General features: G+C 42.2%; 1 protein-coding gene across 1 annotated transcript in view; it reads right to left on the reverse strand.

The window, feature by feature from the left end:
- Nucleotides 1–799: 799 nt before the first annotated feature.
- The window catches only part of LOC124291640 (lipoxygenase homology domain-containing protein 1-like), a 114270-nt gene continuing 90008 nt past the window's right edge, over nucleotides 800–25061 (reverse strand). Inside the window, 27 exon segments of the mRNA XM_046728690.1 lie at nucleotides 800–2452; nucleotides 3432–3583; nucleotides 4279–4433; nucleotides 5140–5272; nucleotides 5833–5925; nucleotides 6572–6723; nucleotides 7404–7486; nucleotides 8381–8538; nucleotides 9838–9992; nucleotides 10796–10928; nucleotides 11781–11903; nucleotides 12202–12365; nucleotides 12967–13106; nucleotides 13724–13802; nucleotides 13926–14159; nucleotides 14595–14724; nucleotides 14871–14960; nucleotides 16755–16918; nucleotides 17649–17767; nucleotides 17883–18031; nucleotides 18906–19063; nucleotides 20388–20514; nucleotides 21285–21377; nucleotides 21667–21851; nucleotides 22580–22686; nucleotides 23763–23902; nucleotides 24899–25053. Coding sequence (XP_046584646.1) covers nucleotides 2374–2452; nucleotides 3432–3583; nucleotides 4279–4433; nucleotides 5140–5272; nucleotides 5833–5925; nucleotides 6572–6723; nucleotides 7404–7486; nucleotides 8381–8538; nucleotides 9838–9992; nucleotides 10796–10928; nucleotides 11781–11903; nucleotides 12202–12365; nucleotides 12967–13106; nucleotides 13724–13802; nucleotides 13926–14159; nucleotides 14595–14724; nucleotides 14871–14960; nucleotides 16755–16918; nucleotides 17649–17767; nucleotides 17883–18031; nucleotides 18906–19063; nucleotides 20388–20514; nucleotides 21285–21377; nucleotides 21667–21851; nucleotides 22580–22686; nucleotides 23763–23902; nucleotides 24899–25053 — 3650 coding nt within the window. The 3' untranslated portion in view covers nucleotides 800–2373.

Consider the following 25061-nt stretch of genomic DNA (forward strand, 5'->3'; position numbering starts at 1 on the left):
GTGTGAGTATATGCACCACCTACACAAGACAGAGGTCTGCAGGTGTGAGTATAATCACCACCCTTCACAAGACAGCGGTCTGCAGGTGTAAGTATATACATCACCCTACACTAGACAGAGGTCTGCAGGTGTAGGTATATGCACCACCTACATAAGACAGAGGTCTGCAGGTGTGAGTATATACATCACCCTACAATAGACAGCAGTCTGCAGGTGTAAGTATATGCACCACCTACACTAGACAGAGGTCTGCAGGTGTGAGTATATGCACCATCCTTCACTAGACAGAGGTCTGCAGGTGTGAGTATATGCACCACCTACACAAGACAGCGGTCTGCAGGTGTGAGTATATGCACCACCTACACAAGACAGCAGTCTGCAGGTGTGAGTATATGCACCACCTACACAAGACAGCAGTCTGCAGGTGTGAGTATATGCACCACCCTTCACTAGACAGAGGTCTGCAGGTGTGAGTATATGCACCACCTACACAAGACAGAGGTCTGCAGGTGTGAGTATATGCACCACCCTTCACTAGACAGAGGTCTGCAGGTGTGAGTATATGCACCACCTACACAAGACAGAGGTCTGCAGGTGTGAGTATAATCACCACCCTTCACTAGACAGAGGTCTGCAGGTGTGAGTATATGCACCACCTTCACTAGACAGAGGTCTGCAGGTGTGAGTATATGCACCACCTTCACTAGACAGCGGTCTGCAGGTGTGAGTATATGCACCACCCTTCACTAGACAGGTCTGCAGGTGCGAGTATATGCACCACCCTTCACTAGACAGAGGTCTGCAGGTGTGAGTATATACATCACCCTACACTAGACAGAGGTCTGCAGGTGTGAGTATATGCACCACCCTTCATGAGACAGCCTCAACATGGCTGGTCCTGAGTGGCACTTAAGGTATCTGTTTATATCACAGGAGAGATGTCTTCGGAAGCTGGGAGCTGCGGCTGGGGCGAGGGACCTTTACTAAAATTGGGACTCCGTAAATACTGTTCCTTAACAGCGTTAGGTGTTTTCTACTCTGTATTAGGCTGGGGCTCTCACACTGTGATATGCAAGGACAGTGACATGAAGAAATTCACAATTGTTGGAACAGAATTCACGGGATTAGTGTTTAATATTGAATTGCTACACTGTACATAGTGAGTGTCCCATTGATGTAGCCTGAGGTTTGCATGTGCAGACAGATATTATTAGAATCTGGTATGGGGAGGGTTGATGGGGCTGTGTATGAGGGGAGGCTTGACACGAAGTGTATGCATGTAGGTTGATGGGAGTAAGGCCTTGAGAACACAAATGATTTAAGGACAACACAGACATATATAACTCCACTTTTGATAGGGATATTATCATCTTTCCATGATACACAAACTGATTCTCGTAATATATAAAGTGTATATTTAATTAGAATGAGCGGATAATCCCTATCAAAAGTTGAGTAGGTTATATAAGTACACAATGACATATACCATCAAGTAGAGTATCACACGTCTCACTGAGTCTTGTATTTCTCCACACAGAAACAATAAGTATAACTAACCAAAGTCATTAACATATGAAATAAATGAAACAGGCTTGGCACTACTAGATAACACTATATATGCATGACTAAATGCTACAGACTTGTAATATCAACAATAGATCCATCCCTGCTAGAAGCACCTAGAAACAACCATTAGCCAACTCATTCGTTGCTACAATGTTACACCTATTGAAAGGTATAATACGTATTACCCGGTGTATATTCTACATATCACAGATAAACAACAAACAACTGTCTCTAGAACAACAGTTACAGTGACAAAACAGCCTATAGTATTCATGTATCAGTGTAACGAAGTGAATCAACAAGTGAAGGCCCTGTCATAACAATGATATTGCAATACGTGTCACTTGTTGATGTTGTATATGCCATACTGAAATAGATTATACATGTATATCACAGTATATCATGAATCACATATGATTATAGCACTTTCAAAATATATGCTTTTGTGTAGCTATATGTATAACAGTTTCACATAACAAATATATACTTCTGATAACAACAGATAGACTGAGTGTTTGCTTCAAGAACATGAAAGAAATTGTATCCATTTTCAGTAATGTGTTTGATTCAACAAATACACATGAATTCAAATCAGTTTTTGTGCGATTGTTAGGTGGATATGGGTGGGGCACCTGCCATCATGTTATGTGTCAGCTGACCACTGGTCCTTGTGGAGGGGCATTGCACAAGATCTCACGTGTCCGTTAAACGCGATTGTTGTGGCCAAAGTACAGAAGCTTGGACGAAGTGTCTTCTTGATGAAGCTTAGATGACTGGAACTCCCTGATGAAGAGCTTGCTGTAGAATCTACCTGCCACCGCGGTGTGATTTAGAGACAGGGATTTCTACCTCTGTCAGTTGGTCATCCTTGTCCTCGTCTATCCACCTGGAACATCAACACAGCATACAGAACTCAGAGTATCAGTAATAACTGTCAGTAGCCCATGGTGGTGATGATAACTTTGTCTCTGATACTTAACCATCCAGAGATTTATCAAGGACTATAAGTTACTTGCCTGTAGAAGGTATATTCAGTTTGGTGAAAGGTCTCATGTCCATTCATACTGGCAGTGATGTTTCTCACATTAGCATTGCCCCCGCTTACATTAGTGTTGGTATTCTCACATTAGCATTGCCCCCACTTACATTAGTGTTGGTATTCTCACATTAGCATTGCCCCCACTCACATTGCTGTTGTTATTATCTAACATTAGCATTGCCCCCGCTTACATTAGTGTTGTTATTCTGACATTAGCATTGCCCCCGCCTACATTACTGTTGTTATTCTCACATTAGCATTGCCCCCACTCACATTGCTGTTGTTATTCTCACATTAGCATTGCCCCCACTCACATTGCTGTTGTTATTATCTCACATTGCTGTTGTTATCCTCACATTAGCATTGCCCCCACTCATATTGCTGTTGTTATTATCTCACATTAGCATTGCCCCTACTTACATTGCTGTTGTTTATATCTCACATTGCTGTTGTTATTCTCACATTAGCATTGCCCCCACTCACATTGCTGTTGTTATTCTCACATTAGCATTGCCCCTACTTACATTGCTGTTGTTATTATCTCACATTGCTGTTGTTATTATCTCGCATGAGCATTGTCTTTAAGAATCCTTGTTCACATCTGGCAATTCATGCATGTACCTGCTTGCTACCTCCAACTGCATGTGAACTATGGCAGCTTCAGGAAAATTAAGGGAGCAGTTGGGTAGCCTAATGGTTTAACTGTTAACTCATCATACCAAAGTACTGGGTTTGATTCTCCAAATAGGTACAATGAAGTCTATTTCTGGTATCCCTGACATACTCACTCACGATGCTGAGACTACTGGGGTCTGATCGTACTTACTTTCCATATGGGAAGACAAACTGTTCCTTGTTGTTGATCTTGACAGTGACGGAGTCAAGCTTCCATCCTGCTCCAGCCCCACTGCCATCATGGCCGACAACCACCTTCTCCAGACGTCCAAGGTCCACCGCCTCCAACTGGAACGTGTCCACCTGGGATATGCGAAGCAACAGTGATGATACAGCAATAACAGCAACTCTGTTATTTCAAAACTGATTGGGGAAGTTCCCCGTTAATAACCAAATCAAACAGAGCTCCAGATAAGAATTAGGTCATGTGGGTACTGTACCCACTGCATTTTTTTGGAGTGGGTATTATGAATGTTGAGTGGGTATTTCATTTTCCGTTACCCACTGCTTTCAAATATGTGCGTATTTCAGTCATTTCACTAACCTAAGTATTACGTCATTGAGTAAGTTTACTAAGCAGGTATGTTCTGCCTCATGTCATACCTAATCAAAACCAACTTAAATATAATGGAAATGATTTCATAATAAATCACTCATCCTATACTGACAAAAATACAATACTTGTCCTATATTAACAGTACAACTTGATAGCAATCGATGTCTTTTTCATTACGCAAGCGATTTTTATAAATATACTCTGTACGCATTTGTTTTAAACTTTTTGCGTATCTAACATTTTAAATGCGTAAATGGTACGCAACAGTTATTTTTACAATGCGTAATTGGAAATTTTCTTTGCGTATTTTACCCGGATTTTCTGGGTCTCTGATCAAAGATATTGTTATGTAAGTGAGTGAGAAAAAAGACGATCCCAATAAGTCATCTTTCTAATGGTTAAAACACTGTTTACATCAGGCCCTGACACGTGAGTAACTCACCGATCCTGTTTCAAACTTGTTTTTGTCTTCCAGACTATTCCTAAGAAATCTTTTCCCAGAGTCCCCTTTACTTCCAAAGAGGTTAATGTAGACACTGGCATCAGTGCCAGAACCCCAGTCTGTGGCTGTCGTCGTCTGGACAACGTACTTGTACACTGGAGAATAGGGAAGAAACAGAAGTGATATCTATGACACCAGGATCTCTAGGACATGGGTTGGACTTATTGCCCTGCCTTTTCACTCCAAAATGACACAACACTGCACAATATACAATGGCATTTTGTTCTTCTCACTTGGTACCATGCCAAATGATGTTTGTTTAGGAAAGCTAACCAAGTACTTTCAACATTTGTATGTAAGATGGTGTCTTCGTTCCTGGTACCCTTGCCAAATATTCATATACAAGAAAAACATTGCTCACAATGTAATTATTATCATTATTATACATTCACATACCGCACGCAACCAGAAACTAGTATCTGCTCTAACACGGTTTATTGGGTATCTGACTAGCAGATCTGTATGCTTTCCTATTATCATTCTGAACTCCCTGGGGAATATGCAACCATTCAGGATTGTGCTCTTGCCCTTTTTAGACCTGACCTTTTTTGAACATGCCATTGGCATTTTTCAATATTGATTTCATGTAAGTTCAGTTACATAGGAAACAGATTGTGTCAAATGATTGTGCTAATTAAATGATCTTCTCATGATGCCTTATAAGGACTTTTTAAACAATTCTTGGAAGATACAAGTCAATCAGGAGAAGTTTGCAAGGAAACTAAACCAAAATATCAAATTTACATTGACCTCTACAATATTTTGCCTCTCTAAGTCAACAATCAAGGTGTTATCTCTCACCTGCTTCTGGGGTTTTCTTTGGCCAGTGAGCTGGTACCTCTACAGCGATGTCCCCATGGTTTTCCGAGAAGGACAGCCAGCGGTTGATTGGGAACTCCAGACGCTCATCTCGGACCCTGTCAATCAGCACGACCTGCCCCAACACCAATGTCAATTGTATACAAAAAGAACTTTCGGGGAGCGTATTCCAAAGTAGCTGTCTTGTCAAATGATAAAGCAATGTTCCAGCAACATTGTAGCATTTCACACACAGCATTTATATCAGGGATAAAACCTTCGTCTTCAGCATGATGCATGAATACTTTTACTCCTGGGCGAACCCAATGGCTGTTTATGAGTGAGTGAGTGAGTGAGAGCAAGCGGGCGAGCGAGCTACAAATATTCGCCACACCCAGCAATGTCCCAGCTATGTGGCGGCGGTCTGTATATAATTGAGTCTGGACAATCCAGTGATCAGCATGATCATTGATGTACACAATTGGGAACCGATGACATGTGTCAACCAAGTCAGCGAGCCTGACCACCTGATCCCGCTAGTCGCCTCTTGCGACAAGCATGGGTTACTGAAGATCACTTATTACCCGGATCTTCACTTGTAAATCTTTATGAAAGAGAGCAGGAAAGAAAGAAAGAGACTGATACCTAATCTGTGGGTTTGAGCTCTAGAGATACACTCCTTTTGGAGTTTCATACCTGTTTGACTCTCCAGCCTGCTGCCATCCCACTGTCATCGTGACGTAGACGGATTTTTCTTATCTTCCCAATCTTATTGGGGTCCAGCCAGATCTGATGATAAAGACTTAAGGTAGTCATATTTCATCTTGAATCATCAAAATGTGGCAAATATAATCACCAACAATTAAGTATATGTAGTGAATTATCATAGTAACCAATTTGGTCTACATGGTGTAAGATATGACACACATAATAATGAGGTAAAACAAACAAAAACAAACAAAATTTAGGATTGTCGTCCAGCTCACGGGAAGCACCTGAACCCTGTTGTCAGTGTATACAACATATAACGTATCTCCCTAGTCGGGTAACTGTGCTGAGGATGATATAGACTTTACTTCCACTACTGCCGTACAAGGTGTGTAAGGGTTACTTCCTGTGAGGGGACCAAAGTAATTAGAAAGTTTTTTATTGCATAAAGAAGTAGAAGCCCAGTTCATCACATTTCTCATGAACTCTTCTTGTGCCACTAAGAAGTCAAACGTTCTGGTCCAGTAAGATATGACTAAGTTCTACATGAATTACCATGGCCTCATTCCGTAAAGTGATCTTAGTGAGGAGCAAATTGTTACTCCATACAGTTTAACATAGACTTTTTGACAGTCATAGCACAAAGACTGGTCCGGCCCCAGGGTTGAGGAAACTATCCTGAAATAAGTAACTTTGATTCTAGTATGAACACACTGAGTGGACGTACATCGAAGTGGTCAGTCCTGCTGACGTGGAAGTGACCCTGAAGCCTCTCCTCATCTGACCTTCCTCTGTCGCCATAGACTGTGAGGAAAACACGGGCATCTGTAGCACTGTCGTCCTCGTCGCCTGTCGTCACCAGCACCTGCCAGTCACCAGCTGGGGAGACAGAAACTTATCAGTGGATAACCCACTTTGTGTTTAAACCAGTAACAGTTTACTAGAGTCAGTAAGATATCAGCTCTGATGGATATACTGTGATCTAATATGATGATTAGGTTTCATACTGCAATCTGTGGTAATAACTTGGAACTTGGTCTACTAGACCATACATTATGATTATCTATTATTATATTATTTATAACTATTTTCCAAAGTATTCATAAGGGCTATTATCCTCTCATCAATACATGATGTCTCTCAGAAAATTGTTGAAAGTAACAAATGTTATGTTTTCTGGGTTTATCAAGAAATGAGTAAAGTACAAATTCTTGTGCATTTTTGGGTTGAATCCATTCACTCTCAGAGTGAGGAACCAAATCGCATGCACACGTTATCTTAATTTTTTGTTTCACCCGTCCAGGCTGGCTAGCTGTAACATTAGACTGTCCGGCAGAAATCTAGCCCGTCTCGGGCGGTCGGACGGGCCTTTTTTCATTCACTGCTTATGGTGGATGGTAATGGAAACATTGATGATGCTGGGCTTAGAAAAGTCAATACCGAGCAGACATATTTGTCCATGATCCCCTGTGTCAGCTATTGGATTCAACAAGTATCAGATTCACGGTGGTAACGTATTGTAACTCTCCAGGATGGTGTTTTGAAAATGGTGGTCGTACCTTTTGGTTTCTTGGCTTTGATTGTTTCTGACATTGGCAGTACTCTTTCCAGGGCCTTGTCGTCCTGCCCCTCGTCCAGCCATCTGTAACACCATCATATCCCGACTTCAGAACAACATCAACACAATCACTCCGTTTAATTCACATCAACATCAACATCATCATCACATAACCGACTTTAAAACAACACCCGAATGCCCAGATCACTACAACATCGCATTCCTGCAACATCGCATCCCTGCAACACTGGCATCAAAATGCAACATAGCATCCCTGCAACATTGGCATCCCTGCAAAATTGGCATCACAATGCAACATTGGTATCACAATGCAACATTGGCATCACAATGCAAGATTGGCATCCCTGCAACATTGCATCCCTGCAACATTGTCATCCCTGCAACATTGGCATCACAATGCAACATTGGCATCACAATGCAACATTGGCATCACAATGAAACATCACATCCCTGCAACATTGGCATCACAATGCAACACTGCATTCTTGACTTCAGATCATGAGTGTCATTGCAACATCGTATCAATGACACAACACTGATCACAACATTACATCCCTGATGTTACATAATGTGTGGATGTACATTGACGTACATTATTACCCAAAGGGTCTGACAGTTTACATTGTTCAGATCTTACAGTGATGTAGGTCTGAATGCCATCATTCTTTAATGTTATAGTTGAATATATTAGATGCCATTTGACAAATATGCTCTTAAAACCCAGCTTCAATTAATCATGCATCCATCTCAGCTGAGCTCAAAATAATGAAGAAATAATTGGTAAAAAGAGAAATTATTACCCTCACAAGTTTCATGAAGATTTGACAAAACCTGAGGAAGAATTCAAGCATTAGTCTCACTATGATTTGGTGGAACAAATGACAATTTGGACATGTTTGTGAAATCAGGATGACACACATGCTTGTATACTGATCTCTACACACAGGTTGTCCCCACCTGGCACACTTGAAGACGTATTTATCGTTGCCCTCCTGGGGGACTTCTATAACAACTTTATCCAGGAACCATCCTGAACCGGCGTCATAACCATCATGGCTGACCTTCACCTTCTTCAGCTTGCCTAATTCCACAGCCTCGATCTCAAACAGATCGCACTGAAATATGAAGTTAACAATGGTTGAAAAGTCACACAGCTCTTGTAATCATTCTGTTTATTTCATTGCCAATTTATTATCATACAGAAAACAGTTACAGAGTTACAAGACTCAATATCTTTAACAAATGTTTCCATATTGTCTGTGTAGTGGTGGAACAGAATTTCTTTCTTGTTATTTTTTGAAAGGCAATTGGGTAGATAAATGAAGCTCGCAGCAATAACTTCACATGAAACATATCATAGGATATACAGCAGAGATGTTGAAAGTGGTGGACATTTCATTGACTCTATCATTAGTAAGGACATGCATAGGTGAGTATAAAATCATTGTGGTGATTTCCCTTCCATGGGCATAAGAGAAGGTATATTTCTGTATTAAAGTTACATGATACAAGGTGTCTGGAAATATACTGAGAGAAACAGATAATCACAGGAAAATTCAAGCATTCCTTTATTATTTTCCAGTTTTCATCACCACAGCTCTATTCAAAGTGGGTGATGAAAACTGGAAAATATTAAAGGAACCCTTGAATTTTCTTGTGATCCTTTATTTGTTTTTCTAAGTATATTCGTAGGACACAGATCTGTGGCGAGTTTCCTAATCCATGGCAGGTTTGATTGTTCGATTGTTACATGGCCTTATGATCGTGCAATGACGTCATTACACGATGACGTCATAATCGCTAACTGTTCCCAACATTATTCAACCCTAGCCGTTCGTGGCGATAGTAATCTCAGGAAAATCTTCAAAGCTAAGAAAATGGAAACCATAGAAAATGATGGTGTTGCAATTGCAGAGCCACCTACAAAGAAGAAGAAGATATTTTTACACGTTATTCACTCTTTTGTCTTTCTTCATGTATTGTTGAATATTAAAAGGAAAGCAAATGTAAGCGATAATTAGCATGGCCTAAATCTTCGAAGCTCTCTCAGTTCTATGATAGTCGTAAAAACATTAGCAATATTGAAAGATGATCTGAGCGCTAACAGAGCTTCGAAAATCTAGGCCCAGGGGTATCAGTAAGTTAGAAACACATAAATGAAATGCCATTAACCCCTATTCTACTGAGCTGAAATGTTCTAATGACAATGAGTAGGAAATCCGCCACAGATTAGGGTAGGTACGGCAACTAGCCATGGATTTGAAAATCTGCCATGGATTTAGAAATCCGCCACGGATTTGAGGCCTGCCATGGATCCGAGTCCTACATATTTAAACAACATTAATTTCAAACTCTAACTGCAAAAAGACCCACATCATGCCACTATGCCTACTCTCATCCACCACAGTACTTACATTGCCTTGTTCAAACTTGTTGGCATTGGTGTAAGACCCATGGAGATGTCTGGTGCCAGTGTCACCTCTGTCGCCATATATCTGTATGTAGACATTGGCGTCGGTGCCTGCATACTTCACATCGCCAGTAAACACCTCAACATGGTACTTGTACACTGATGACAAAAATAATTTATTGAATGTCTGGATGGGAGAACATTGGAAATTGTAGGAGGCTAGGAAAGTTTGTGTGTTGGTCCTGTCAGTCACCAATGAACTGATATGAGGTTGATAAGAAGCTTTGTTTAGTGTGGTTTTGCTAGCTCAAGTGAACTTTCAAAGGTCGTATTTCATGAACAATCAAGCAATGATGAATTTTAAGTGCACATGCTGTTCATCGAGTGAGTGAATGAGTTTAATTTTACGCCGCACTCAGCAATATTCCTGCTATATGGCGGCAGTCAGTAAATAATTGAGTCTGGACCAGACAATCCAGTGATCAACAGCGTGAGCATTGATCTACACAATTGGGACACGATGACATGTGTCAACACAGTCAGCGAGCCTGACCACCCAATGCCGTGCTGTTCATCGAGAGGTCTTATGGTAATGTCAGAGAATACAGAGTAATCACTGTATCTACATGTTCTGTACATAATGTGCTTGATAAAGCAAGTTAAGACTAGGGCTTTAAACAGTGGGAAACATTAGGGGGCAAACTCTTTATTCAGGTTGCATATAATCAAGTCACAGCTAGAATTTCATTTCTTGCAAGTGCCAATAGGTGCAAGATTTTGTTTTGCTCAAAAACATTATTTTCTGGACATTTGGAAAGACCAAACCAACTATCTCAAACATCAGGAAATATTTGTCAATATTTTGGGAACATATTAAATAAAGTATCAGGATATCTTCCCCTAATCGATATATCAAATGAATGGTAGCTATACTTGTGAACACGGATATGTTATAGATCTACCCTGCAACATCTTGTCCTCGTCCTTGTTGTATACGGGTAGCTCCAGTACACAGTCTTCATAGTCCGTCACCCGCACCCACTTCCGACTCTCGAACATGTACTCCTTCCTTGTCTTGTTGTTCATCACCACCACCTGTGTGGGGGAAGAGGAAATCACAGCTTGTGTTGTACTTCCAAACATTATTGCTACCAACTTCCTCTAAAGCAGACACACATTGCTACAAACCCTGATCAAGAGTGAGCAACTCTCTTTTTGAAGAATATTTACACAATCTAACTCTTCAAAAACACATACAGCTTGCAGTTTTGGATGAGTAATCTGGGTACTTATGTACTCAGATTGAGTGGATCCTGAGAAGGACCCGTTTGCAGACAGGACCAACCAGACCTGAGGTTAGTCACATGATATGTCATTTAATGAAAATATCTATAAATCTCCATGGTTACACTGTTGCTACAGCTCACTTTAGTTTCTGACTGTGCATGCATTTCTTCTGACTTTCCTATGTTTGAGAAAAGACAAACGCTTCAGTCAACTTCAGTATATGCATCATCAAATAGTTTTATATCTGTAGCTAAAATGTTTTGGCTCCAAGAAAAATTCCTGCTCAGGTATTTTGTACCCATCTCGTGAGATGTACAGCGGATACCTGGGTAAGGTAAAGAAATATGAAACTCCCAGCCCTAATGACCAGATAATTTGGAGAAATATTTTAAGAAGCAATTAACTAATATCATTTCTGGCTCCTGAATGTAACTGAACTCTTAGCACCGATCTGGAATTTTTTGTTTGTTTATGTTAAAGGTAACATCCCCTTCCTGACCACTTCTCCAAAATGTTGTCTTTGTATCTGGTCAGGGGAGATAAACTTTGGATGAAAGTGACCTATCCTGCCCTAGTTTCCCCAAGGGGAGATAAGCATGGGATACAAGTGACCTACTTTGCCCTGGTAAATTACGAATAGATCCTGCCAGTGTAACTTACAGTATCTGGGAGCCAGGACGGACAAGAGCTGAAGTCAGAGTACCACTTCTGTTGCCGATCTGCTGCCCCGTCAAACGCCAGTCGCACCTTGTACACCTCACCCACGTCTCGACTCACTCGTACCTGAGACAGAAGAATATGGTGAGGGACATGTTAACACTACCTACACAGCACTATCTTATATATCACAACACAACTGTACCAATGAAAATCAAAGAAAGAAACCAAACTATGACATAATGTCCACTATTTAAACAGAAATAGATACACACATTATGGACAAGATATATCGAAATAAAGTTAGCATTGAAACAATTAAAACCTGACATGTTTTGAAAGGAACTAAACAGAGTAAATCATGCAGATTGCAACAAACAGTGTGTTTGTATTTGTATCTCCACTGAATATGGAAGCTCCTCACATCAAACTTGTCCTTTGATCCTGGTCTGAACTCGAAGTCATCTTGCTCCCCAATGATGATTGGTTCACTGTGACCTTTGTCCCCATACAGTACAAGGGTGACAGCATTCCCTGTGCCGTCCTCCCTGTTAGCACCAGTCGTTGTCCAAACTGTCCATGGGTCACCTGGAAAGATGAAACACTACATTAGTGGGAAAGAGAAGGAGAGCATAACATTGCCTAAAATTCTCGTCAACACTTATATAATTCTGCTCTAAAGGGGAGATAAGCAAGGAATACATGTGACCTATTTTGTCCTGGATTCCCAAAGGGGAGGTAAGCATTGGATGAAAGCAACCTATCCTGTGCTGGATTCCCAAAGGGGACATAAGCATGGGATGAAAGCGACCTATTTTGCCCTGTATTCCCAAAATTGAGATAAGCATGGGATGAAAGCGACTTATTTTGCAGGGGAGATAAGCATGGGATACAAGTGACCCATTTTGCCCAAGACTCAACAAGGGGAGATAAGCATGGGATAAAAATTTTGGGACCTATTTTGACCTTGATTACCCACAGGGAGACAAACGTGAAAAATGTGACCTATTTTGCCCTGGATTCCTCGAGGGGAAAGAAATATGGTACATAGGAGATGTTATGCCCTAAAGTAAGACCCACATCAGACACAAGGAACCTATTCTACGCTGGATTCGATAACTTTTTGCACCACTGATTCCGAAAAGGCAAACAAGCAGACAAGGGCCAATATTGCATGTGGGCTACACACCTGTGGGTGAGTGAGGTTTAGGGGAAGGTGTCTTCTCCTTGGAACGTGAGGCAGCGCGTGGAGGTGCATCAACTACTGGCCCCGAGTGTGGCACCAGGGCCCTCTCTATTGCATGATCATCCTGCCCCTGGTCCAACCATCTGAAACAACATGGTTCACACCGTTTAATAAACAAATAAACATGAGCGAGTGAGTTTAATTGTACATCGTTTTTAGCAATATTCGAGCAATATCACGGCAGGGGACACTAGAAATGTGCTTCACACATTGTACCTATGTGGGGAATCGAACCCAGGTCTTTGGCATGATGAGCAAACCCTTTAACCACTAGACTACCCCACCACCCCAAGTAAATGTGAAGTTTTTAGAGTCCAAACACTGATTTTATACTGATACTGACTCATACAAATTCCTCATTCTTCTGAAATGTAGTAGAAACTTCCTGTGCTGTATTTCCCCAAGAATAGTAAAACATCTCCCTGAAACATACCCCTCCCCCATGCAGGAGCATCTGAACCACATAAGCAATCCAGTTGAATAGTCACGCTCTCCATTCTTGCCAAACGAATTGGTAGGGGAATATTAAACTAGATCACAACATGAATATAACTATAGGTACCTCTATGCCATATCTGCACCTCTTTCAATGCCACCCTTCTTTCAGCAAAAAGTATCAATTTTGACTGTGGACGTTTTTTTCTGATGTTCTTTTCATGGCAATTACAAATTTGAGATTATATTCATCATGGTAACTTACCTGTTACATACGAACACATATTCCCTGTTTGTTTCCGTTGTCTCCTTGACAACCACCTTCTTCAGGTATACACCCCTACCTACAACACAGTCAGGTAAGCTCAAACATCTTACTGAACATGAACTACAGTGCAGATAACTAATTTTTAAAAATCGCAAACATGGAAAAACTAAAACGGAAATTCTGTGTCTTCCAAACTAACCCTTCTCCCTGTACGAGTGTCCGACAATGACACGCTCGATGTCCAACACTGATACTGCCTCTATCTGGAACTCGTCTGTCTGGTTTGGCTGGAAGGTCTTGGCATTATTGAGAGAACGCTTGAGGGATCTGTGGCCAGTGCTTCCTGCTTCACCGAATATCTCCACGTACAGCTGCAGCCCCGAGCCAGGCTTGGGAACATCTCCCAGGTGAACAGAGACTTGATACTTGACCACTGCAACAGAGGAGGAGCATGCATTTAAATACACTACAGTTATATCATTATCCCTATCAAAGGTCAGTAATTCTCCTAAATTACGAGGGGCGGTGGTGTAGGCTAATGGTTAATGTGTTCACTTGTCATGCCAAAGACCCGGGTTCGAATCCCTACATGGGTACAATGTGTGAAGCCCATTTCTGGTGTCGCCCGCCGTGATATTGCTAAAAGCGGCATAAAACTAAACTCACTCACTCCTAAATTACTAACAGCCTATTAAATAATCCTTGGGGTAAGGAGTTGGAGAAGAGAGATGAGACAAGAATGATCATTTGAGACAGGATATGTTCTCTCTCACTCTCCCAATGTGGTTGTGGCAGTATTTAAAACACTTGTTTGTCATTTAGAAGTCAATACTGCATGACTCCGATCCATGTCCCCTCCACAACTCACCTGGTAAGATCTTTACAGCAGGCCATACCACTGGGAATTCTCTCCAGCCATCTTGGTTGTCGTCAACGGCAACCCAACTGTCAAGGTTGTATGAAAAACAGTCCCTAGTGTCCTCGTCCTCAAAGCGGATCTGGAGCAGTGGATTTGAATTAAACAACCAGAAAACTAAAACTTCATTCATCAGAAATATTTTGTAATCATGAATTGCATACCAAACTCACAAAACTATACTCATATATGATGAAAACTGAGCTCTCAAAGAAACTAAACAATTACCTCTTTCAAGTTCCACGCTTTCTCACGATCGTTGTCACGGAAACCAATTCGTACTTTTGTCATTTCGCCAATATCTTCGGCCAGTTTCACCTGCAGCAGAATGAACATATGATGATGGCTCATACAGTTAAAATGTATCACAAACTGTGAAAAATTTCTGTCTCATTTGTCTCCCAAAAAGAGATGCAATACAAACCAGTTTATTTGTTGTAATTTGTTCTTGTTAGGTAAGGATAAAATATGTGAGGAACCGAAGTGTATGTACAAAACAATGTCAGGATTAGTTGTCAAGATGACATATTTCTCCACAAAAGGGCACAGCTGATGTCTTCTGATGATCATCGAGATCTGACAGAAGTTGGTCCCACTCACTTGACAGAGATCGGCCACAACACTCACTTGACAGAGATCGGCCACAACACTCACCTGACAGAGATCTGCCACAACACTCACTTGACAGAGATCAGCCACAACACTCACCTGACAGAGATCGGCCACAACACTTACCTGACAGAGATCGGTCACAACACTCACCTGACAGAGATCGGCCACAACGCTCACCTGACTAAGATCAGCAATTACACTCACCTGACAAAGATCGGACACAACACTCACCTGACAGAGACCGGACACAACACTTACCTGACAGAGATCGAACACAACACTCACCTGACAGAGATCGGCCACAACACTCACCTGACAAAGATCGGCCACAACACTCACCTGACAGAGATCGGCCACAACACTCACCTGACAGAGACTGGACACAACACTCATCTGACAGAAATCGGACACAACACCCACCTGACAGAGATCGGACACAACACTCACCTGACAGAGATCGACTACAACACTTGCCTGACAGAGATCGGCCACAACACTCACCTGACAGAGATCGGACACAACACTCACCTGACAGAGATCGGCCACAACACTCACCTGACAGAGATCGGCCACAACACTCACCTGACAGAGATCGGCTACAACACTTACCTGACAGAGACCGGACACAACACTCATCTGACAGAGCTCGGACACAACACTCACCTGACAGAGACCGGACACAACATTCATCTGACAGAGATCGGCTACAACACTCACCTGACAGAGACCGGACACAACACTCATCTGACAGAGATCGGACACAACACTCACCTGACAGAGATCGGCTACAACACTTACCTGACAGAGACCGGACACAACACTCATCTGACAGAGATCGGCTACAACACTTACCTGACAGAGACCGGACACAACACTCATCTGACAGAAATCGGACACAACACTCACCTGACAGAGATCGGACACAACACTTACCTGACAGAGATCGGACACAACACTCACCTGACAGAGATCGGCCACAACGCTCACCTGACTAAGATCGGCAATTACACTCACCTGACAAAGATCGGACACAACACTTACCTGACAGAGATCGAACACAACACTCACCTGACAGAGATCGGACTCAACACTCACCTGACAAAGATCGGCCACAACACTCACCTGACAGAGATCGGACACAACGCTCACCTGACAGAGATCGGCCACAACACTCACCTGACAGAGATTGGCCACAACACTCACCTGACAGAGATCGGCCTCAACACTCACCTGACAGAGATCGGACACAACACTCACCTGACAGAGATCGGACACAACACTCACCTGTCAGAGATCGGACACAACACTCATCTGACAGAGATCGGACACAACACTCACCTGACAGAGATCGGACACAACACTCACCTGACAGAGATCGGTTACAACACTCACCTGACAGAGTTCGGACACAACACTCACCTGACAGAGATCGGACACAACACTCACCTGACAGAGATCGGACACAACACTCACCTGACAGAGATCGGACACAACACTCACCTGACAGAGATCGGTCTGGCGGGGCTGGAAGGGTTTGCTCCTGGAAGACTTGAGTGACAGTAGTGAACTCTCCCCTCTCTCCCCACCAAGCACCACCACCAGATCGGACACATTGCCCCTTGTTCCACCTTCACCGGTCACTGCCTCTATCTTCCACTGACCCCCTGGGCACACAGTGAAGACATCAAGGATTAGGAACTCATGACAACAAGTGGCAAATGTATTGTATCAGGATAAGTAAGTGAGTGCAGCTGCAAATCCATTGGATTTGGCCCAGACAAACCAGGTTTAGTAGCACAAGAAGCTATCAAACTGTCGAGATGGGGGAAAATTCAGTCAGATTCTTGGTGATAAATCCAGGGATTAGAAATGAACAGTAGTTACTGTGGTTACATCATACTAAATTTTGAGCTATTCTTTAAGCCTTTAAGACCAATATTGAGTACAAAACTCATGTTTTGTCCTTTACATGCTGATGCACTCTACACTAGACCAACAATAATACATAGCATACCACTTTGTCACCAGTAACAAAACGTTAAACAAAGGGTTGTACCAAACCATTTGGCTATAACCAAGTGTTCAGGCACTTCAGTTTTAGAGCTTCTTTGAGTGGCATTTAGAAGTTGGTGTGAAGAACAGGGAGAGTTTTAGGGATATACAACTTCTTTATTTATTGATGTATGCAACGTCTCAGTGTAGATGCTAACACCATTATCAAGTAAGTGTTCTTCAGTTTCAGAGATTTATTTGACATTGACATGATGTACAAAGTGTTGACTGCAGACACAGTGACAGCAACAATAGCTGTCCACATGGGACTGTCTGTATCCTGTAGCATTCTCATAATAAGTAATTCTCACACCTACCAAGAACCAAAGTGGTAAGACTCACGTGACACTGGAAGATCGTCAGCAGATTCAGGAGGCAAGGCCACTGCCCTTGGTCTTGTGCCACTCAAGGTCAAGGTCTCATCAACCTCCAGTGACTTGCTCCTATCACTTCCTAGCCACCTGGAACGGAAACAACCAAACTAGGTTATTTGTGGATTAATACTGGTAACATCAAAGCATCATTCAACAAAAACTTTATTGCCTATCATTATGGGAGTAATCTCTTAATTCCTACCTGTCAGCGTCAAACACCCTCTGAGTGTTGTCAAATGGCCCTGCCTTGATGATGATCTTGTCCAGATGCCAAGGATTGCCTGGACCCTTGGTGACCTTCACCCTGTCTATCTCCCCAAGGTCAACCGCACTCACAATGAAGGCATCCACCTGAGTTACGGAAAATATACAACTCAAGAGAAGTTAGAGAACACGGTTTCTTTCATGGTATTATAGTTAATCTGTGATAGATGACTGACTGTACTGTACACAGTACTCTTACTACCTGTCACAACTGCTCAGGAAGACCTCCGAATGTACTCTGACTACCTGTCACAACTGTGCAGGAAGACCTCTGATTGTACTCTACGTGTCACAACTGTTCAGGAAGACCTCCGAATGTACTCTGACTACCTGTCACAACTGTGCAGGAAGACCTCTGATTGTACTCTCCGTGTCACAACTGCTCAGGAAGACCTCCGAATGTACTCTTACTACCTGTCACAACTGCTCAGGAAGACCTCCGAATGTACTCTGACTACCTGTCACACCTGTGCAGGAAGACCTCTGATTGTACTCTACGTGTCACAACTGTTCAGGAAGACCTCCGAATGTACTCTGACTACCTGTCACACCTGTGCAGGAAGACCTCTGATTGTACTCTACGTGTCACAACTGCTCAGGAAGACCTCCGAATGTACTCTGACTACCTGTCACACCTGTGCAGGACGACCTCTGATTGTACTCTGACTACCTGTCACACCTGTGCAGGAAGACCTCCGATTGTACTCTGACTACCTGTCACATCTGCTCAGGAAGACCTCTGATTGTACTCTGACTACCTGTCACACCTGTGCAGGAAGACCTCCGATTGTACTCTGACTACCTGTCACATCTGCTCAGGAAGACCTCTGATTGTACTCTGACTACCTGTCACACCTGTGCAGGAAGACCTCTGATGGTACTGTACTCTGACACACCTGCTCAGGAAAACCACTGATTGTACTCTGACTACGTGTCACACCAATATGGGTAGGCTGTCTACCTGGCCCTCCTGGAACTTGGTTGACTTGTTCAAGTTGTTACGGAGCAGCAGTCGCCGCCCACAGTCCCGACCCTTGCTGTACATGTTCAGGAAGACGTCTGATTGTGTCCCAGCATTCTTCATGTTGCTAGTGTACACCACTACCCGGTAGTCGATCACTGAAACAGTTGTCAGGAATATTGCACACATCTTGTTGCTCCTACAGCACTTCAGGTTGAGGCTTGTCACAGCTGTTGTTGAAACTGTGTACTGACTAAGTATTATTCCTTAAAAAAAAAATTCTCTAAAAATGGCTTACAAATAGGCTAATACAAATTGTAATCACAGAACATGTTTAATTACCAAGGGCAATGGAAGACATTCTCATGGCTCTGCAACATATCTAATATTCTACAATATCATATTTATGATGAAAGGAAATATTCCTTTTTGACAAAAGCTTCTATAGATTAAAAGGACAAATAGGAATGCAATTCGTCTACAGTACATAATTTCTGAAAAGATTATTTGTGTTTGAGTAACATATGTACTTTTCTAAAACAACACATGAGGTTATCAAAAGACATATCTAACTTTTCCAAATACATTTTAGACAGTGAAGACCCTGTCATGTCCAAAATACTTAACTGTTACATAAGAGAGTGGAATTTGAACACATTTCCCTCCATTTTGGCTAAATTAATAACACTCTATTTGTACTCAACAACATCCATCTCCTTTTAACCACTGTCATACTGAGCATGCAAAAGCTAAAAAATAGCAGAACCCTGAATAGACAGTGAGTCCTTTGTTTACCAAAAAGTCTCCAACAATGAAGGCAACTTTGACTGTTTTGTAGCCAGTATCTTAGGCCTACCAAAGAAAAGTTTCCCATTGTGCAGAAACGCAGAAAAACCTACATTAATCGTGGAAATAGCAACATAAACATAATACCTCGCTACTGAAACAGTAAAACCGGCAACGAAAAACTATGAAACTACAACATTATTACATCAGCGAACTTTGACCTCTACTGCGCATGCGCATTACGATCCGTGCTTCATTCCAATTTCCGAGCAACCGTGAATCGCCTCGCGTAAAAAAAGTATTAAATATGTCGAAATAATTGCTGTCAATCATTTCATACGAATGGAAAGTAAAATAAACAAATGTTCACACAAGTATCATGATGATAAATGTCAAATAACACAACAGAAATACTTAAAAAGGAAGGTAACTTTTGTCCAAACTGGAAAATGTCAACATGCGGTCGACACTTCCTCTTCCATGTGTGCATGCGCAAAATCGAAGTTGCAGGCTCTTCGTTTTTTGACGCAGTTTTAGCGATTTAAAGTTGCCGTTTTTACTGTTTCAGTAGCGAGGTATTATGTTGATGTTGCTATTTTCACGATTAATGTGGACTTTTCTGAGTTTTTCTGCACAGTGGCAAAGTTTTCTTTGGTAGGCCTGTATCTGCCACTGACCAAATACTGAGGAGCTTACATGGAGGGAATGTTTGGCCTGGTTTGATGAGAGGGAGCTCCTTGCTGATGTCACCATTGACTTCACCGACCCAGGAGTCAAAGTTGAAGGTAAGACTCTCTCCTGTCTCTGCATCGGTCAGGGTCACCTGGAACACAATGACATTCAGGCTTGTTGGATTCAAGATGGACTGATGAGTTTACTGGAGGAGCATGGGGGAGTTTGAGATTCTGGAAGATCACAGGGACTTTTGAGGTTGTTTCTAATGGATGAAAGGTGAGGTGAGGTGAAATTGGGTTTTATTTCGTGCTCGAGAATATTTCACTCATATGACGACGTGTATGCGTGTGTATGTGTATGTGCGGCTGCTTGTACTAGCCCAGACTTAAGCTGGTTTTAGAGTGCTAGCCCACTGGGATACCATGCCGCAGTGAAGCATGAATACCCCACTCAGACACATTATACTGACTCCGAGCCGACCAGTCCTTGTTGTACCCATTAATGCCGAGCGCCAGGCAGGGACCAACAAGTACCATATTTTAACGTCTTTTGGTATGATGCGGTTGGGGATCGAACCCGCGACCTTCCGCTCTCCGGGCGGACGCTCTAACCACTACACCACGGAGGCGGTCAATGGATGAAAGGGGTTTTCAGGTTTGTTTCTGGAAGAAACGATGAGTTACTGCAGTTTCTGGAGGAGCAGAGAGTGACAGAGGAAGCTTTTGAAGGAACAGAGGGAGACTGATAATGTTTCTGGTATGGAGGAACAGTGGGCTAGGTGGTTTCTGGAAGAAAAGAGGGAACTCTGATGATGTTCGTAGGGGAACAGTGGGGTGATTCTTGATGAACAGACACTGATGAGGCTTCTAGAGGCATTCTGACTACAGTGGGGTGTATATATAATTACTAAGGAAGTACCTGCTGTATTGTCCACACTGGTTTCTCCTCCTTCTCCTCCCCAAGTGTCACTCGCACCTTCTCAATGTCACCAATGTTGCCCAACTTTATGCCCTGTCAAAATACATGCCACATCAGTAACTGTAGAGTGACTTCCCATGCTTGTCATAAGAGGTGAGTAATGGGATCGGTGATCAGACTCACTGACTTGATTGATCCATGCCATTGTAACCCAATTGCCTACATTGATGCTCATGATGCTAATCACTGGATAGTCTGGTTCAGGCTCATTTACATGCATATGTATAGCTTGAATAATCCAATGAGCCAACAAACAAAATAAGTTTAGGCACACCAGGCATCAAACTGACAGTTTTGGTTCAGAACTCCAGAAATGTCCTACCGCAAACTTGTGAGTCTGACCCGGCATCAGATGTGTCTTCTTCCCATTGGTCAGTTCCAGCGCTCCCTCCACACTCCGACTACCGTACACAAACATCGTCACTGGCCGCGGCTTGCTGAAATCGGTCTGTGACATGTCCAACTTGTCTTCAGTTGCCATGGTGACAAAACATGTCCACACACCCTCTACAGGCATAAAACACAAACATTGATCAGGAATCAAAGTGAGAAATTTCAGTATCCTAGAATGTTAATTGGCCCTCAAATACATAGTGATTAAAGATAGTGAGTGAGTGAGTTTAGTTTTATGCCACACTCAGAAATATTCTAGCAATATGGAGGCAGTCAAATACATATGAAGATAGAGTGACAAAACCCTTTCCACATCAGTAAGAAATGTCTGATAAAAGCAGATTACCCAATTCTGGCTAAATTAAAAGCATGTGATTATGAATCACTATCAAACAGTCATGACACCAGGTGTTCTTTTAAACAGGTGAGCATATCCTGCCCCGCCTGTGGCTCCCATCCTAACACAATGCAAAGGCTATTCAGTTGTTCACGGTCTGTACAAACACTGCATGTTACAAGTCAAAAAAGGAATTGCATCAGACATTGTTTTTGTCACTGATGAGTAAAATTTTGAAATGTCCTCTAAATATCTTCCATAGAATGTCAGTGCAAAAGCATACACAGTCTTTATTGTCACACAAAACTGATTTCAATTTGGCATAAAGGAAAAAGAAATGGGCTTCCACATTGTACCCATGTAGGGAATCGAACCCGGGCCTTCAAGCGACAAGCAAACTATATGAATATGGTTCTATTGGTATCATTTGAGCCCCTACAGCTGATCTCTAATTTTCAAACAAGAACATGTTTGTGGACAAAACAGGCCAATGGAGTTATCATACTTGACTTAGAACGTTGAGCTGGAGTAATTTCTGGTCCTGGTTGAAGGTGAGCAAAGGGAGTTAACTCTCTGACCAGTCGACGGTCTTCACAGCCAGAATCCATCCATCTGGGAAGAAAATAACACAAACATATAGTGAGTGAGTGACATGGGATCACATCTTAACTACCAAGCAATATCATGGCCTTTCATAAAGCGGGAATGCCAATTCCCTGCTCCACAAGCAGTCTTAAGGGACCGATCATAATTTATGGCTAGTGGGGTGATGAAGAAGTTAAAGGGGGGTGGGGTGTCACCATTCTGGGAAGGTAGGAGGGGTCATCAATTATGACATACGAGGGAGGGGGTCACTTACTTTGGACATAAATTATAAGGGGGGGAGGGGCATTCACATTGTACATGCCTCTCCATAGAAATCATGATCACCCCCACTAACCATAAATTATGAATGGTCCCTAATGCTAAGGTGATTGTAACCCCCAAACTTTAAACAAGGGCTTATTATATTAGCAGCGACAGATATCACTAAGAATGGCACCCTGGAACCTGGAAGAGAATAACAGCAAGACTGTAATAACAGCTGTGATGTACAACACAGACAGGATGCCTGGCCTCTAAAGCTATGCACACAGGAACATCCCCAGTACTTCCAATGTCAAACACAGTGCCGAATGGCCATGTTTCTTGTATGGCAGTGAAAAAAGCACATGGATATCATTTTTTCACAGATAAAGTGACAACTGTTCAACCTTTGTCAAGCATTTTCTGGAGGTCGCAGTCTGAAGCTTGTGTGTCAAAACTCAATAAAACTGCAGTTTGACTGACGAATGTCGACTTCCTTATGGTCATCTGAATGTGATTGGTCAGTTAAAATCGGAAAAAGGTCGTTATGATGTGACCTGTGACCATTCATGCATCCTCCTTTGGTAAATATTTTACATCAACATAGTGCTTGTGACCAGGGTGTTAACTGACATGTATCAGAGACTTTTCTTGTTGATTTTTCAAAATGTCATTCATTGGAAAGTCAACTGACACCATCACCTGTCATTTCACAGATCTCATATGTCATTCACAGATCTCACCTGTGACCAGGGTGATATCAGGAATTCACTGACTGTCATTCTTGATCTCATATGTCATTCACAGATCTCATATGTCAGGACAGATCTCATATGATTCACAGATCACCTGCTCTCTTGCTTTGACTTCCAATGGACACCCGCTCACAATGCCAGCCAGCTCCACGACCGATTTCATTGTGGCCAATCAGAAGCTTAGAGATTACACCAAGGTCAAGAGTTCGAATTTCAAATTCATCCCGCTGTAAAAAAAGAGTATTTGGTTATTAGTTAGACATTATGGTCCTGAACCTGTATTGGTACTTGGCATGCAAATACTCACGTCATGTGATAAATACTGTGTGATTTACGCACCATGTGTTGTATAATAATAATAATAATAATAATTGGCTTGAATAGCGCCTAGTTTCCATCACAGAAGCTCAACAGCGCTGCATACATCATTAAAAACACAATAAGTGTGAAAAGAGTATACTATTTGTTCACAAAGCATTACATTATTCAACAAAATTAAGCAGGCAGTGATATTGTACATAGGTTTTCTGGAGCTCTGTGTTCAGTATAAAAAGCTATGTCCAACTTAATAGGTGCCCTGCTCCAATAAATAGATACATATTTCAGTAGTCTTTCAAATTTTGCACATATAGCTTTCTTTCAGTCTGTAGAGCTTATCAGCTGCAAACATTATTATTTATACCTTACCATAATATAATAATCAGATACTCAGTCTAGTTGAATATTGGTGTTTTTTTTCAATTTTTTTCAAGTACCCACACTTTATATGGACCCTTTACACCTAATGTTTTAAATATGGTTTGTGTTACTTGGGTGAAGCAAACTGCTGTACATATACTGATACCTTGATATGTTCACCTCCACAAAACCTGGAATTATCATCAGTGGAAGAACTACAAAACTGTAACGTACTGTGGCTAGTTCATCAAGATAGACCAGTGAAGATCCGGGGTAGAATAGGTCTTCAGTAACCCATGCTTGCCACAAAAGGTGACTATGCTTGTCGTAAGAGGCGACTAACGGGATTGGGTGGTCAGGCTCGCTGACTTGGTTGACACATGTCACTGGTTCCCAATTGCGCAGATCGATGCTCATGCTGTTGATCATTGGACTGTCTGGTCCAGACTCGATTATTTACAGACCGGCGCCATTTAGCTGGAATATTTCTGAGTGTGGCGTAAAACTACACTCACTCACTCATCAAGATAATTTGACAAACTGACCTTTCCCTGCCGAAATGGTTTCTTTTTACTCTGTGGGAGCGCCAACACTCTCTCTCCAGTGTCTCCCCACTGACCAATCACAGTACAGAACACTTCAGCATCAGTCTCTGCCACAGGTAGATCCCCTGTCACCACGGCAACCTGATACACCGTATCTAGGGAG

This window comes from Haliotis rubra, unplaced genomic scaffold (assembly GCF_003918875.1).
Source record: "Haliotis rubra isolate DU_JTF1 unplaced genomic scaffold, ASM391887v1 Scf499, whole genome shotgun sequence".
Taxonomy (NCBI): Eukaryota; Metazoa; Mollusca; class Gastropoda; order Lepetellida; family Haliotidae; genus Haliotis; species Haliotis rubra.